The sequence below is a fragment of the Rhincodon typus genome, chromosome 10 (assembly GCF_021869965.1).
Source record: "Rhincodon typus isolate 14 chromosome 10, sRhiTyp1.1, whole genome shotgun sequence".
Classification (NCBI taxonomy): Eukaryota; Metazoa; Chordata; class Chondrichthyes; order Orectolobiformes; family Rhincodontidae; genus Rhincodon; species Rhincodon typus.
In genome coordinates, this window is record NC_063341.1 from 18,719,742 (window position 1) to 18,735,284 (window position 15,543).

General features: G+C 39.4%; 1 protein-coding gene across 5 annotated transcripts in view; it reads left to right on the forward strand.

The window, feature by feature from the left end:
- The window catches only part of ptprc (protein tyrosine phosphatase receptor type C), a 144,569-nt gene that overhangs the window by 89,312 nt on the left and 39,714 nt on the right, over positions 1-15,543 (forward strand). For all 5 annotated transcript variants that reach the window (XM_048601881.1, XM_048601882.1, XM_048601884.1 and 2 more), the window contains 5 exons: positions 35-157; positions 3,039-3,173; positions 5,310-5,441; positions 10,408-10,461; positions 11,201-11,365. In XM_048601881.1, the coding sequence (XP_048457838.1) occupies positions 35-157; positions 3,039-3,173; positions 5,310-5,441; positions 10,408-10,461; positions 11,201-11,365 (609 nt within the window). The remainder of the gene's footprint in view (positions 1-34; positions 158-3,038; positions 3,174-5,309; positions 5,442-10,407; positions 10,462-11,200; positions 11,366-15,543) is intronic.

Consider the following 15,543-nt stretch of genomic DNA (forward strand, 5'->3'; position numbering starts at 1 on the left):
GCATATGTGATTATTTTCAACTCTTCTTTATAAGATGAAAAATTCACCATAAAAACAGAGAATCAAACTGAAGATGCAATTCATTTTACTCTGGTCAAACCTGCATCTACGTCTGAGTGCAATTTCACGTATAATTGGAGCTGCAATTCATTGCAAGGTATTTATAAAAGGAATTTTATTGCGTTTTTTGTTTGCATTATTCACAGTCTGCAAGAAAGCAACCAATCTTCCAAAACATCATATGTGACATTAACAAAATTTGTTTTCATTCAAACAAAGCTGTTGCAAATAGTTCAGATGGGCAAGGTGATATATTCCATTTATTTAGCCTGTTTTGTGGCGCCAGGGTTATGCTAATGAAGCTCTAAACTTTTCAAGCATAATCTTTTTGGCACAATGTAGGAAATACAGCTTGCACACAAGGTCCCACAAACTGCAGTGAAATAAATGACCAGCTAACCTATTTCTTAACTATTTTTTGATGGATAACTTTTGGGCTGAGGCCTGAAGATCTCAGATAAAAGATGGTACCACGAACAGTGCAGAAAAATCTGAATTTGAGCACTGGAAAGCCCTTAACTGCAGTGATAAACTATTGACAGAACCACAGTAATGTTATTGTGCTGAAAGAGGCTATTTGGCCCGTCATGTCTGCACCAAAATGGAAGCAGACACCACCACCCCACTTTCGATTCCACTGTCCTCGAATTTTTGAAGCCGCTAAAATTCAGCCAAATTACCTTCTGCAGTTGTTGGGTAGGGACAGAAGCAAGATGGGAACTAGCATTCTCTGGCATAACCTCATGGCCAGTGATTTGACCTGTGGAGCCCCAGAATTTTGAATTGGCCTGAGAAATCCAGCTTTTATCAGAACATCTTTGGGCATGCAGACAGAGAAAGTGGAGTTGAGACCACAATCTAATTAGACGGGATCTTATTGAGTGGTGAATTAGTCTTCAAAAGCCAAATGGCCTATGAACCAAGTAGGGAAATCTCAGTCAAAAATCAGTCAAGACACTCCTGAGTGTTTTGCTCACCTCAGTTGAGGGGTAACTGTTTGTTTCAATTGAAACTGTTTTGTTTAATATTCACAACACAAGGATTGGATTTACTGTGAGATTGTGTCTGTCATAACTCTTAATCTCCATATTTAAGACAGCAGTATATCATCTACAATCGTGAGTTGTGAAAATGTAATCGTAGGTCTCTTGACAGCATTCTTCCAAGTAAAATATACCGTCTTATACTTCATTGTATTGGAATTTATTTGTTCATTCTATGCTGAAGAACTACAATTTGAAGTTTCTTTCCTTGTCCCCCAACATCAACATCCTTCCCTCAAATAGAAACACTCACTAGACTTCCCTTTGAATCTTACATCCTTCTGACTATTGTTCTGAGGCTGCAGGATGTTTCTGTATCTTCCCACTCCCTGACCCCATTGCAGGTTGTGATGTCTTCTATCTCACCCCGTCACACACAATCACTTCAGAGACTGTACACTGTTCTGTCTTTGTGCCTCCCATGTAGAGGAGGCGGTACACCCAAGTCGTGAGACGAGAAGAATAGAACAGCATAGCAGAAACCTGTTTGATCAATTTTCTTGAATCATTTATCCGAAGAAGTAATAGGATAGATGAAGATAGTGCAGAAGAGGGTAATATATTAAAGAGTAGACTAGTAACATAGATGTATTTATAGGGAATCTAGGTAAGCCTACCAGAGACAAAGAAAAAGAAGGAAAAGCTAATGGAATTAGCTGAAGTGGAATGAAGGAGGCTGATCTGAAGTATAAACACTGACCAGTTGGACCAAATGGCCCATCTCTGTGCTTTGTTTTCATTGTAAGAGAAATACCTCTTTACCAGGATTGATCAACATTGAAAGTAAAGCCATCCTGCAAGACCCTGATTGGATGATTTTTTGTCATATACCTCAAAAAATCATGAAAATTAATCTTGCCCCTGAAATGTCTACCAGAGATAACCCCAGAAGGGGAAGCAGAAAGTACCTCAAAAGTTTGAGCAACAAGTGAAGCTAACTGTTTCATGTTAGTAATTTGCAGAAGTTATATTCACCCCTAACAGAATGCTACCATCCATCTGAAAAGACATTTTGAATATCACATGTGAGCAATGTGGTATATGAATTTCAATGCCGGTGTGATGTTGAGTATGTAGATTGTACGCCTCAAATGCTGGTGGCTAACCAGTCTGTGCTTGTAAAAGTCCAGACAGTGTCCAACATTAAATGTGATTCTGTAATTGGACAAGATTTGCTATGTAACCCTGTGCATGTGAAGAATTGCACTGAGAGCCATGTTAGGGTTGTCAGTCAGGCTCGCAGTGTGGCATACTCGTGCATACTGGAAGATACTATAACAATACTCAGGCCTCATTCTTTGCTGAGAGAAAGAACAGGTACAACACTGCACAAAACCAAAAGAACTGTGGATGCTGTAAATCAGAAACAAAAACAGAAATTGCTGGGAAAGCTCAACAGGTCTGGCAGCATCTGTGAAGAGAAATCCAGAGTTAACATTTTGGATCAGGTTCTGAGGAAGGGTCACTGGACCCAAAACATCAATTCTCATTTCTCTTCATAGATGCTGCCAGACGTGCTGAACTTTTCCAGCAACTTCTGTTGTTGTTTTGGAGGTACAATACTATGTCTGTTTCTTCTCAACAAAATAGGTAAGAGCCGTTCTCTGGTGCATTCCTTCGGGCAATGCCTTAACCAATCTAAATCAAGCTGCCTTGTTTAACATTTAAACAAAGCTTGATATTTAACTGTCAATCACCATTACATTCTTAATAAATAATCCTCCACGACTTCGAGTCTGAATGATCACTTTCCACTAATACGTGATAACTGTTGTTTTCCCTTTACTTTGCTCTTTCTGGTGAATTGTCCTGATGTGTGCATGATGAAGAGCTTTGTCAAAATGTGTTTTTTTTCAGCAATAGAAACAATGTATCAGTTCAGACACGTTTGAAATGAATCCATCATTGTTTTCATGTATGTGTTTTGCCTTTCAGAAAATGCAACAATGGACAGTGTAAGAATTTATAATTGGAGTGCCTGTAAGCTATACAATTGCTCTGTTAGCATTGAACAAACATCAACAAAATGGAGGAAGACTGTAATGGCGAGTGAAACACTACAATACAAAGGTAAGCAGTCAAGATTCCAATAAAGTGTCAATCAGATACCTTAGTAACTCTGAAACATTGCTGTGAAATGAGGATGACTTTTCTCGTTGGAATGCATGCCACATGGAATGAGTATCCTGGAATTAGGAAAAGATCTCTCAATCATTCTCTCATTGGCTTTACAAATTCCTCTCAGTTTGACCAAAAGATTGTTGCTGAATTTTTGACTGCTGCTTTCTTTGTGGCTCTTACATTTCTGTTGTTAGTGATAAAAATTCAGATTGGCATCCTCTGAGGTCAGTTAAAGGAAAAAAGAGGACACCAGGTAGTTTCTGTTGTACCAGGGCTAACAAACCATGTGTGCAGACCAAAATACCTAGCCTCAGAATGACGGTTGGTCAACTTGCTTTTCAGCCTCTGCCTCATCAGAGACCAAGTGACTGACTTATGTTTGTGCTCATATGTGACCCACAAGCAACATCAGTCCTTAGCACAGAATTGTGTGATAATACCATGACTTGAAGAGGCATATCTCGACCCGTTTTTCTTTTGAAGAAAGGTTTTGAGCCATACGTGTGAGTGGTGCATTCAAGCCATAAAAGTAAATAGCTTGTGAGGCCTTGAGTTTTTTTTTTAAATGTTAAAACGATAGAAGCAGCATGAATAGGTGGAGCCAGTCTCCCACAGAACCGGGCTTTTAGTTTGGTTTTCAGCAATTATTGGGGTTTTGAAATTGGTTGTGGAGGCTGCCATTCATCTCTCTGTCTGCTAGAATTTTCTCTTAATGTTGGACCGGAGAAACATTGCATGTGAGACAATCTATTTTGCTGAATTTGTCTTTGCCAAGGTTGCGTTTAGGGGATGTTACTATATTGGACCAGTTGCTGTTTAGTCTAGTATTCTGTTATTATTAGTCTGTTAATCTATTATTCTAATAAGTTTTTCAACAGAGTTAAAGTTATACCAATCCTTCTTTCTTTTGTTTGCATTTAAATTAGAGGTAACAACAAGGTGTGTTTTGCTTAAAGCCAAGTAATGTAGCCAATCAAATTATATCTGGAACACAGAACCTTACACTTCCCTTTAAATAAGATAAAAGTTAAGGCCTAGGCTGTCTCCTAGATATGTTTGAAGGGGGTTTGATCTGGTCCATAACAATTGCTAATGCTACTGATGAACACTAAGCTTCTTATCCCTCTGATCCTCATAAGCAGCCAACTTACCTTCATGCCCCATAAACTCTAACTTATCCAAAGCTCTGCCACTGGTAATCATGTCTCACACCACGTTTTTCTTTCCATCACCCCACTTTATTGCACTGATTCTCCATCATTCAGTGTGGTAAATGTAAATCCCTGTCATCATCTATGATTCCAGTGTGTTTTCATCACACATTATTCTATATTTGCCAGCCTCCTGTTGGAGCCTCATATGCAATCTCTTTCTTCGCACCAAATTTGAATCCTTTTGGACATTATTTTCAATGAAATCGCAATATCAATGTTAAATTATTTTTGCTGTGAATAGACAGTACAGTATCTATCTTCATCTTGCCTCCATTCCCAGTGTGATTTGTATCTATTGTGCTGAAAGCTGGGAATGTAAAAATCCTGCAACTGAGTTTAGTCCTATTTCCTTCTATGGTGGGACATAAATATATTTCCAAGTTGAAGAAGATACATGTAAGTTGTACTTCCATGATTTGCTTTGCAAAGCACTAGTCAATGTTCAATGTGCTTCAGTCCTATCTTACACACTGTTCTAGTAGGAGAATGAAAGGTAGGTCTTTCCAAGATCTTTAAAGTTGTCTGAGGATTTGAAACATAAAGCAAGTTGACAGATAATGTTTCGTGGCATGCTGTAGCTCTAGTTCCTCCTAAATGCTCCATTCCTGTGATTGTGGCCTTTCCTGCACACCCTCCCTTATTCTTTGAGTAATTGGGCCATATCAATGTTCTGCCTTTTACAGGCCCCAGTGAACGGTCACTGAAGAAATGTATCTCTAACATCTCAATCACCTTATGCAAGAACATCGACCACACATTACATGACAGCTGGACAAGAGTCAATTTAGGCATCAATGAGTTCAAATGGTTCTTAGAAATATAGATAGAATATTTGCAGAATTGCTGATACTGTTTTATTTAAATTTTATAGAACCTAATAAACCAAAAATTCTCAACACACTGCCTTCAAATGTGAGCATTACCGTGGAGTGGACAATTAATGTTACCAAACTAAAACCAGTAACATCTATTAATCTGTCTTGCAGACTTAAGGACAGTAAAGGTAAGTACCATTCTTCCTATGAGTAAGACAACAGCAGCAGTTGCAACCTTGTAATTGAAGTGAAATATCTGGGGATCTTTTTGCTTTATGATTTTCTGTAACAGGGAAACATATACATCCTCATGTTCCTTGGATAGGCCCTGTTTATTCTCCAAATTGTGAGATGAAAATGGCATGGAGGTCTCTCAGGGTGTCTAGAATCTGAGTGAACAGGACAAACAAATGTGGGTCTCCTTAACCAGTCATCTTGAGGAATTATAATATTAACAGCATTAAGAGGTATAAATTTAGTTGTCAAATCAATTATGAGGGAAAGAAAAGGCAGAATGACAGAGATTTAAAAATACTACAGACTAGAAGGAAAGTATAAAAACATTTTTATTTTAACATTTTCTCAGAAGTCAGCACTTCAAACTTGAAGCAATGGGACACCACATTTAAGACCATAAGAAATACAAATAGGAGTAGGCCATTTGGCCCGTCGAATCTGCTCCTCCATTCAGTAGGATCGTGGCTAATCCAACATTTCTCGCATCCACTACCCTGCATTTTCCTAATAACCCTTGACACCCCGACTGATCAATAATCTATCTATCTCAGCGTTAAATATACACAAAGACTCTGTTCCCATAACTGTCTGTGGAAAGGAGTTCCAAAGACTCTCAACTCTCTGAGAGAAGAAATTCCTCCTCACCTCAATATAAATTGCTGCCCTTTCAATCTGAGACTATGCCCTCTGGTCTAGATCTCCCATGAGGGGAAACATCCTCTCAGCATTTATACCGTCAGGCCAATTAAGAATTCTACAAGTTTCAATGAGATCACCTCTCATTATTCTAAATTCCAGTGAGCAGAGTCCCACCCTGTTTAGCCCATGCTCATAAGACAGTCTCTCCATACCTGGGATCAACCTCATGAACCTTCTCTGAACTGCCTCCAATGAAATTATATCTTTCCTTAAATAAGGAGACTGAAACTGCTCACTGTACTTGAGATGTGGTCTCACCAGCACCTTGTACATTTGCAGTAAGATTTCCCTATTCTTATACACCAACCACCTGGAAATAAGGGCCAACATTCTATTAGTCTTCCTGACTACCTGTTGCACCTGTGTGGTAGCTCTCTGTATTACTTGCACAAGTACCCTCAAGTCCCTTTGTGTTGCAGCTTTCTGCAGTTTTTCTCCATTTAAATAATGCTGTGTTCATTTATTATGCCTTCCAAGATGAACAACTTCACATTTTCCCAAATGATAACTCATTTGCTAATTTTTTGCCCTTTTTTTTTAACCTATCAATAGCTCTCTGTAAACCGTTTGGCTGACTCTACAACATGCCTTGCCACCTATTTTTGTGTTATCTAAAAGTTTTGCTACTGTACACTTGCTTCCTTACTCCAAGTCATTAACGTGAATTGTAAATAGTTGTGCCCCAGCATTGATCCCTGTGAAACCTCTCCCATTACAGGTCACCAACCTGAAAAAAAACACCCTCATCACCACTTACTATTTCCTGCCCATTAGCTAATTCTCTATCTACACCAATATATTACCTCCAACACCATGGACTTGTCTTATGATTTAACCTTTTGTGAGGTACATTGTCAAATGTCTTCTGGAAATCCAAGAGCAATATATCTACTGGTGCTCGTCTATCCACTCTGGGTGAGACTTCCTTGAAAAGCACTAATAAATTTGTCAGACTCAATTTCCCTTTCACGAAGCCATGCTGACTCTGCTTAATTTGATTTTCCAAAAGTGGTATTATTACTTCCTTAGTAATTGATTCCAATACCTGTCCCACAATAGATGCTAGGCTAATCAACCTGTAGTTACCCAGTTTTTCGCCTACCTCCTTTTTTGAATAGATGTGTCACATTGGCAGTTTTCTGTTCCTCAGGCATGTCTCCAGAATCCAAGGATTTGTGGGAAATTACAACCAGTGCACCCACTGCCTCTATAGATACTTCCTTTAGACCAAGGGACTTATCTGCCTGAAGTCTAATTAGTTTGTTTAATATTGCTTCTCTCTTGATGGTAATGGCACTTAATTCCTCCCTTGTATTCTTTAGTGTTAATGGGATGTTCAAAGTATCTTGTACTGTAAAGACTGATGCAAAGTATCTGTTTAAGTCCTGTGCCATTTCCTTGTTCCCCATAACTAGCCCCCCGATTCATTTTCTCAAGGGTTTAGGTTCACTTTACCTCTTTCTTCCTTTTTATATATTTAAAGAAACTCTTACTATCAGTTTTAATGTTCTTCGCTAGATTGCCTATGCAATTTTCTCTCTTTATTATCTTTTTAGACCTCCTTTGCTGGATTCTGAATTTATCCCAGTCTTTAGAGCTAACACTGATTTTTGTCTCCTTTATATGCTTTTTCTTTCAACGATATGCTGTCCTTAAGTTCCCTGGTTAGCAATGATTAGTTCATCCCTCGCTTAGAATCTTTCCTTCCGACTGGGATTTATTTTTGCTGAGAGTCTTGAATTAGTTCCTCAAATGTCTGCCACTGCCTGCTTCCTATCTTTCCTGTTAATCTATCTGCCCAGTCCACTTTAGCTAACTCTATCCTCCTTCCATTGTAATTCCCTTTGTCTGAGTTAAACACACTTGTTTCCAACCCAAGTTTCTCTCATACAAAATGAATATTAAATTCTGCTATGTTATGATCACTACTTCCTCGGGGATCTTTTAGTCTGACATCATTTATTAACTGCCTCCTTACCCATTACCAGATGCAGGGCAGTCTATTCCCTGGTTAAGTCCATTGCATATCACTCTGGGAAACTATCTGTAAATCACTCCGTGTATTCATTGTCATAGATACCCTTTCCAACTTGATTAATCCAATCAACATGAAGATTAAAGTCACCCCTAAGTATTGCTCTATTCTTTTTACATGTTCCTATTATTTGTTGACTTATAGCCATTCTGACAGAGTGGCTACTGTTTCGAGGTCAATATGCTACTCCTGCCAATGTCTTCTTTCCCTTTCTGTTTTTTTACCTCCACCCAAAGGGACTCTACAACATCAAGCCTAGATCATCTCTCGCAAGTGTCCTGATTTCATCTCACAGTAACAGTATTACCCAAACACCTTTTCCATCCCTCCTGTTTTCTGAAAGATCAAATATCCAGGAGTGTTAAGTTCCCAGTTCTGATTTCCTTGTAACCATGTCTCTGTAATCGCTATGAGATTATATTCATTTACCTCGTTTTGTGCTGTATGCTCATTTACCTTATTCTAAATGCTTCGTGCATTAAGATACAAAGCCTTTAGACTTGCCTTTTGCTATTTTTAATCACCCTAACCTCTCCTTGTACTGTGGTCCTAATTGCCTCTTGCCCTTGATTATCCTGTCCACCATTTTTGAATTTTACTGTTCTTACTTTTATTACCGTCTTTGTTTCTCTTTCTCTTGTCACCCTGTTTAGGTCCATACTCTACTCCCCACCTCATCCCCCGACATCAGTCCTGGTCCTGCCCTTCCAATTTGTATTGGTCCCACCTCCCACAGAACCGGCTCCAATGTCCCCGAAATCTGAAACCCTCCTCTTGCACCATCCTCCGTAGTTACTCTTCTCCAGCTAGGATCGTTGGCAGTAATTAATAATTATCACATTATCACAAGTACTTCATCTTGAAGAACTTGATTTGATTTTCTTGGCTGAGTTTGCTTTGTATCCAGTCTCTCAAATACATCAATTTAATGTCATCAGTTATTATATCAGTTCTCTTTTAAAATTTGCTATGGAATAAGTTTCCACCACCTTTTGGTCAGTGCATTCCAAGTCATAACTATTCCCTCCAGAAAATATTTTTTATTCTCCATTGATTCTTGAAATTTGTGTGATGCAGTTCAAAACATCCCTGCATATGGAAGCAATATGTCCCCATTTACTTTACCAAAATCCTTCATGATGTTAAATGTCTCTCTTAAACCTCCCCTTAAGCTTCTCTGCTGTAACAATAAGTAGCATTTGGAAAGCATCAATAATGTCCCAAGATGCTCCTCAAAAGGACAATTAGAGCAAGTTTCTCTCGTCTCCAAGTAGCTGAAGACACAAATTCAAGACCTTGACTTATTGACAGTTCTAGTTGTCTGATCTCTACTATTAATTTCACAGTTTTTACATAAACAAGGTTAAGGAATTGTGACTTCAGCTATTCCTCATTAACCCTGCTCCCATTCTCTCTCTCTCTATCTCTCCCCCCTCTGCTGCCATCTTTCAGTCTCCTTATTCACTCCCGCAACCTCTTCCTCCCTCAGTGACTCCCACAGTGTCCATGTTGGTCAACCCCACAGTCTCCATGAAAAGGTCACTTCAGTGCTCAGGCTCCTATGCCATCATTCTCTTTCCTGCTTGCTGCTGCTCAGGTCACAGGCTGATTTATGAGACAGTCACAGGCTTCTTTTCCTCTGTACTTGCTGCTAATAGAAAGATACTAGTTAGATGCAGTTGAGCCTGTTAATAGCAAGGATGGGAGAAAAACAACCTGAGACTGGAGGATGGTGGAACATAGAACCTGAGCACCAGCGACACTTATATTAATTTGAATTACAGAGAGAGGAGGCTGAAAAATCCAACATTGCACAATTGAGAGGGGAATAGCGCCAGGTATATTTACTATATTGTCAAGCCATATAGAAGCCACATCGGAAATATTTATTATGTTATTCATTTCGGTTTTTGGCATGTATAGTTTGGTGGGGATGCCATTGTAACTGTTTGTCAAAATGTTTCTATGTGACTGTGATTGCTGAGAATCTTGGATTGGGAGGTGGGTGTGATGGAGCGGTTTTGTTCAATATGATGGACGAGACTAGAGAGAAGAAAATGAAAGGGAAAGTACTCTGAGACAAGTCTCATAAAAGCAAAGAACAGAAAAAAATTGACAACAAAAATGCTGCAAATTGATGTCTTGGATTAATGAATTTGTATTTAACCTCTTGAAATCTACAGAAAATGGAACCTGGCAGTCAAACAAGGATCACCACAATCAGAAACACAATTTCTGTAAGTAGATTTGGGGGTCAGGGAGGTCCCTTTAATGAATCCTAATGGTAGATGTGTCTACCAATAGTCAAACACCCAAGGCACAAGCTAACAAATTCAAGTTCAAGTGTACAACAGAATACACTGGGCTATGGAGAGAATGGGCGGTGATGGTGGGAGGCCATATCTCTTGTAATTACCCAATGGTCACATCCGAAAGGGATCTCTTTTATTCAACATTTTCAATTGTGCCCAAACTTCAAGAGCAGGGGTTGGCACTGACCTCAGCTCCTAGATTCGAATGAGTTGGCAGAGCTGTTTGGTCCAAGGAACCAGTCTCTCCAGCTCTCTCTCTCTCTCTCTTTCTCTCCATCCTTTTCTCTTTCTTTTTCTCTCTCCAGTTTCCCCTCCTTGCTTTCTCACCTGGCCTCTTGCTCCCTTTCTTCCCTTCTTCTCTCTCCCTTTTTCTCCCTCCCCCTCTTGCCCTCCCTCTCTCCAACCCCTCTCCAGCCCCTCTCCCTGTCTCTTTCCCTCGCTGTCTCTAGGCTGAGGAGCTCCGCAGTTAACAAATCTCCATCCTTCTCTCCATGCCACACTCGCTGCAGAGACTAAGTATGGGACTAGCAAAAGTTTCAAGATCAGAAAGCCATCCAGGCATGTGAAAAGATAATCAAAGAATCGCAACAAATTTTCAAAGCAGAGTTTGCCAAATATAAGCATTTGTAAGAACAATTTAAAAGCTGTATTGCTGGCTTCACAGGGAAAAATGTAACTCGAGAAGATACCATAGAACAATTTTCACAAACATGCAAAGGCCTGCGTCCATATACAAATTATGAAGTAATCGTTACAGCCAACAATAAAGATTGCAAAAATGAAAATAAATTAAATTCAAGAACTGCACATGTTATGACCAATGCAAGTGGTAAGTATTCCAATGATATAATTGAATTATAATACCTCGTTCTGTTGTTCATTTAAAGGCCATTACCGTTTTATTCTTCCTCAGAGCATGGGTATTTACTATCCATTTATAGTTGCACTGTAATGATGGGAATCACATTCTGCTGCTGTACTTTTTCCCTAAAGCAAAGTATGCCTTTCATGGATTTGAACTGATGGTGTATTATATCCTCGTATTTCCATGTGTTCGTTCATTCAGTCTGCTTGAGTGCCAATCTTAACTTCCTAACATTTCAACAGCAATAAGAAAACAAATCACAAAAGAAAATGATTGTAGATGCTTAAAATCTGAAATAAAAACCAAAAATGCTGGAAAATATTCGGCAGATCCAGATTAAGAATGTAATGATGACTGTGAATCCATTGTTGACTGTTGGAAACTCCTGTCTGGTTCACTAATGTCCTCGAGGGAAGGAAACTGCCATCCTTACCTGGTCTGGCCTACATGTGACTCCAGATCCACAGCAATGTGGTTGATTCTGAACTGCCCTCTGGGCAATTAGGGATGGGCAATAAATGCTGCCGAGCCAGCGATGCCTTCATCCCGTAATGGATGAGAACATCAGACAGCATCTTTGGACAAAGAAATGTACCAGGCCCAGAATGATTGAAAGGGGGTGTGAGGACTGCTGATAACTGTATCAGCAGCAACACTTTTTCAACAGATAACCAGGCGTAGGTTTTTCAAAATGACGTCGTTATGACAGCATGGTTGAACCACAAGCATGGCTAATGGGGAGGCGGCGGCTGGTGGCATTATCACAGGACTGTGAATCCAGAGACCCCTGAGTTCTGGGTTCAAATCTTGCCACGTTAGATGGTGGAATTTGAATTGAATAAAAATCCAGAATTAAGAGTCTAATGATGATCATGTTGATTGTTGGGAAAAACCCATCTAGCTCATAATGTCCTTACCTGGTCTGGCCTACACGTGCCTCCAGACCCACAGCAATGTGGTTGACTCTTAACTGCCCTCTTGGCAATTAGGGATGGGCAACAAATGCTGACATAGCTAGCAATGCCCACATCCTGTGAATGAATAAAAAGAATGCACTTATCTAAGCATGGGTCTGCTTGCATGGCTTAAAAAAGAGTGCTAGCATGGAGCAACACCTTTATTCTTTTGTAATAACCTGATATTCCTTTGTGTATTGCCAATGCTGTGTGTTTACCTGGATAAAATTAAGATGTATAAAATGGATTGAAGGTGTCCACAATGGCACTTTCACTTCCTGAGTTTCAATGACAATTGTATGAGAAGGTAAGGGAGCAATGCTTTTCACAGAGAATGTTGAATGACTTTTTTTTAAAATTTATGAACATTTTAAGCACTTATCTGTGTTTTTGTATGGATCATGTGTTACATGCTTTGTGCATGAGTGGGTGTGGAGGCCTGTCAGTCATAGGGAAAACTGAGATGGCATGAAGAAGCCATGGAAGATGTTAAAGGATGGAGATGCGGCAGGGTGAGATTTTAAGTTTTAGAAGGAAGTGTAGATCAATTTAAATTAGTTCAATTTGTTTGAGCTCACCTAAGTAAAATTTTGAATTTACTCCTTCAAACTATATAAGTTAAATCCAAGAAGTCCTACGGAGATACACCATCAGGCAAGATTAGGACCTGAGTTTGGGAATATTATCATATTCTATTAAGTATAAACAAGTAAGACACTAATATCATATAAGTTTCTACATATTACAAATGCAGGACAGACATTAAAGTGGAACTAAAATCTAACTTTTTGACAGTAGATCTCTTCCTTACTTAAAACCAAACACTTTAAGTTTTCATGTCAACAGAAATCCCTAATTGTCTTTGAAAATTACTAAAACCTTGACAGAAGTGTCTGACTTCCTGTTTTGACGTCAAGATTCCACATTTACAAAAATCCTTGATTAACTGAAAAAAACCCTGATATCTGTAGGTTGATCTAAACCTAAGCTGGGTTAGGATGACGCTTCATTTGCTGTCAAGATACATGGAGTGTTTAAAGAAACATAGTGCCTGAAACCCTTATTTTATAGTCCTTTTGGGATGAACACTGTTACCTGGGTAAGTGCAGTTCCAGCAACACTCAAGAAGCTTGACACCATGCTGGACACAGCAGCCCTCTTGATTGGCACTACATCCACCTGCTGTCTCCACCATCGACACTCAGTAGCAGCAGTGTGTACTATCTCCAAGATGCACTGCAGAAATTCACCAAAGATCCACAGACAGCATTTTCCAAACCCATGACCACTTCCATCTAGAAGGACAAGGGCAATAGATAGATGGGAACACCACTACCTGCAAGTTCCCTTCCAAGCCACTCCCCATCCTGACTTGGAAATATATGGCTGTTCCTTCACTGTCGCTGGGTCAAAATCCTGGAATTCCCTCCCTAATAGCATTGTGAGTCAACCAACAGCAAACGGGACACAGCGGTTCAAGAAGGCAGCTCACCACCACCTTCTCAAGGTCAGCTAGGAATGGGCAAGAAATGCTGGTCCAGCCAGCAATGCCCACTTACCATGAGTTGATAAAATAAATTAAAACAGGATCCGATTTTTCCTGGTTGTCTCAATGTGACTGCATGGATGTAGGATGTGTTGAACTGTTGATATCATATGGTAGAACTATAGAAAACTTGCAGCACAGAAAGAGGCCATTCAGCCAATCATGCCTGCACTGTCTGAGTAACTGAGCTACCCATTCTAATCTCACTTTTCTGCACCAGCACCATAGTCATGCAGGTCACAATGCTTCAGGTGCACATCCAGGTTCCTTTGAAATGAGTTGAGAGTTTTCACCTCAAGTACCAAACTGGGCAGTGAATTCCACAGACCTATCACCCTCTGGGTGAAAGAGCATTTCCTCATATCATCTTTCTATCAGTCACCTTAAATTTGTACCTCCTGTTAATTGACCTCTCTGTTAGGGGAAACAGGTCTTCTCTGTGCTCACTGTCCAAACCCCGCATTATTTCGTACATCTTGCTTAAGGTACCACTCAGTCTCCTCTGTGCTGAACAATTCTAGCCTATCCAATCTTTTTCCCATAGCTGCAATTTTCAAGACCTGGTAGCATTCTTGTAAATTCTCTCTTTATTCTCAAGTGAAATTTATGTCCTTCCTATAATCGGATGACCAGGAGTGTACACACAAAGTCCAGCAATGGCTTAACCAGTGTCTAATACAATTCGAGCATTGCATTTCTGCTTTTATATTCAATACCTTAAGCATCTCATATGCCTTATTTATGAACTTATCTACCCATTCTGCCAACTTCAGGGACCTGTGGACATGCACTCCAAGGTCTCTCAGTTCCTCTACTCTTCTCAATACCATTCTGTTAATAATGTGTTCTCTTGTTTTGTTTGCCGTTTCAAAAAGCACAGCAGTTATATTTATCAAAAATGAAAGACAGATTTCAAACGGGAGCCAAAATCCTGCTCCTGGATAAGAGATCTCCTCCTTGGAGTGAAACACCTTAGGTTTTAGTACCAGTAAATGTCCCTGTTTAACTGTCTTGACTTCAAGCTTCAACATTTACAAGGAAAAACCTGATTAATAGGACTGAAACTGACACCGTTAGATTAATCTGAAACCACCTTAGGGCAGGACCACACTTCAGGACCATTACTCTGGATGCTTGGAGTACTTAAAACAATATTAATACCTTTAGTTCCTTCAGAATTAACTCCAGTTGACACAACACCCCTCTTCCCCCTCAAAGTTATTGTTAAAATCAAATTTGTTAATATGGTAATGGTTAAATGGAATCTGTCAATGCATACATGGTCCATCTCACTTTAAGATAAGCTTTTAGTTATAAGTTTCAGTGCTAAGGACGTTGACAATGATAAGAATCCTGTAAATGCTTTTCCCAACCCATTCTTACAGTCTGTTCTGACAGTACTGCTTAAAATACAAACAGTTTTCAAGACTGTGGTATGAATTAATAAAAATATTGCCTTTACTCATGAATAATTACTCCATGTTCTTCAGTTACAGTATAACTGAGTTGCATGTTGTGTTGCTGATTGCTGTTCAATCCAGTTTGTCAGTGTTCTGGGATTGTTAAGTGAATTCATACAAAAACGGCTTCTTCAATCTGTAAACAGTCTTTAAAAATTAACTAAATCTTGAACTAAAATC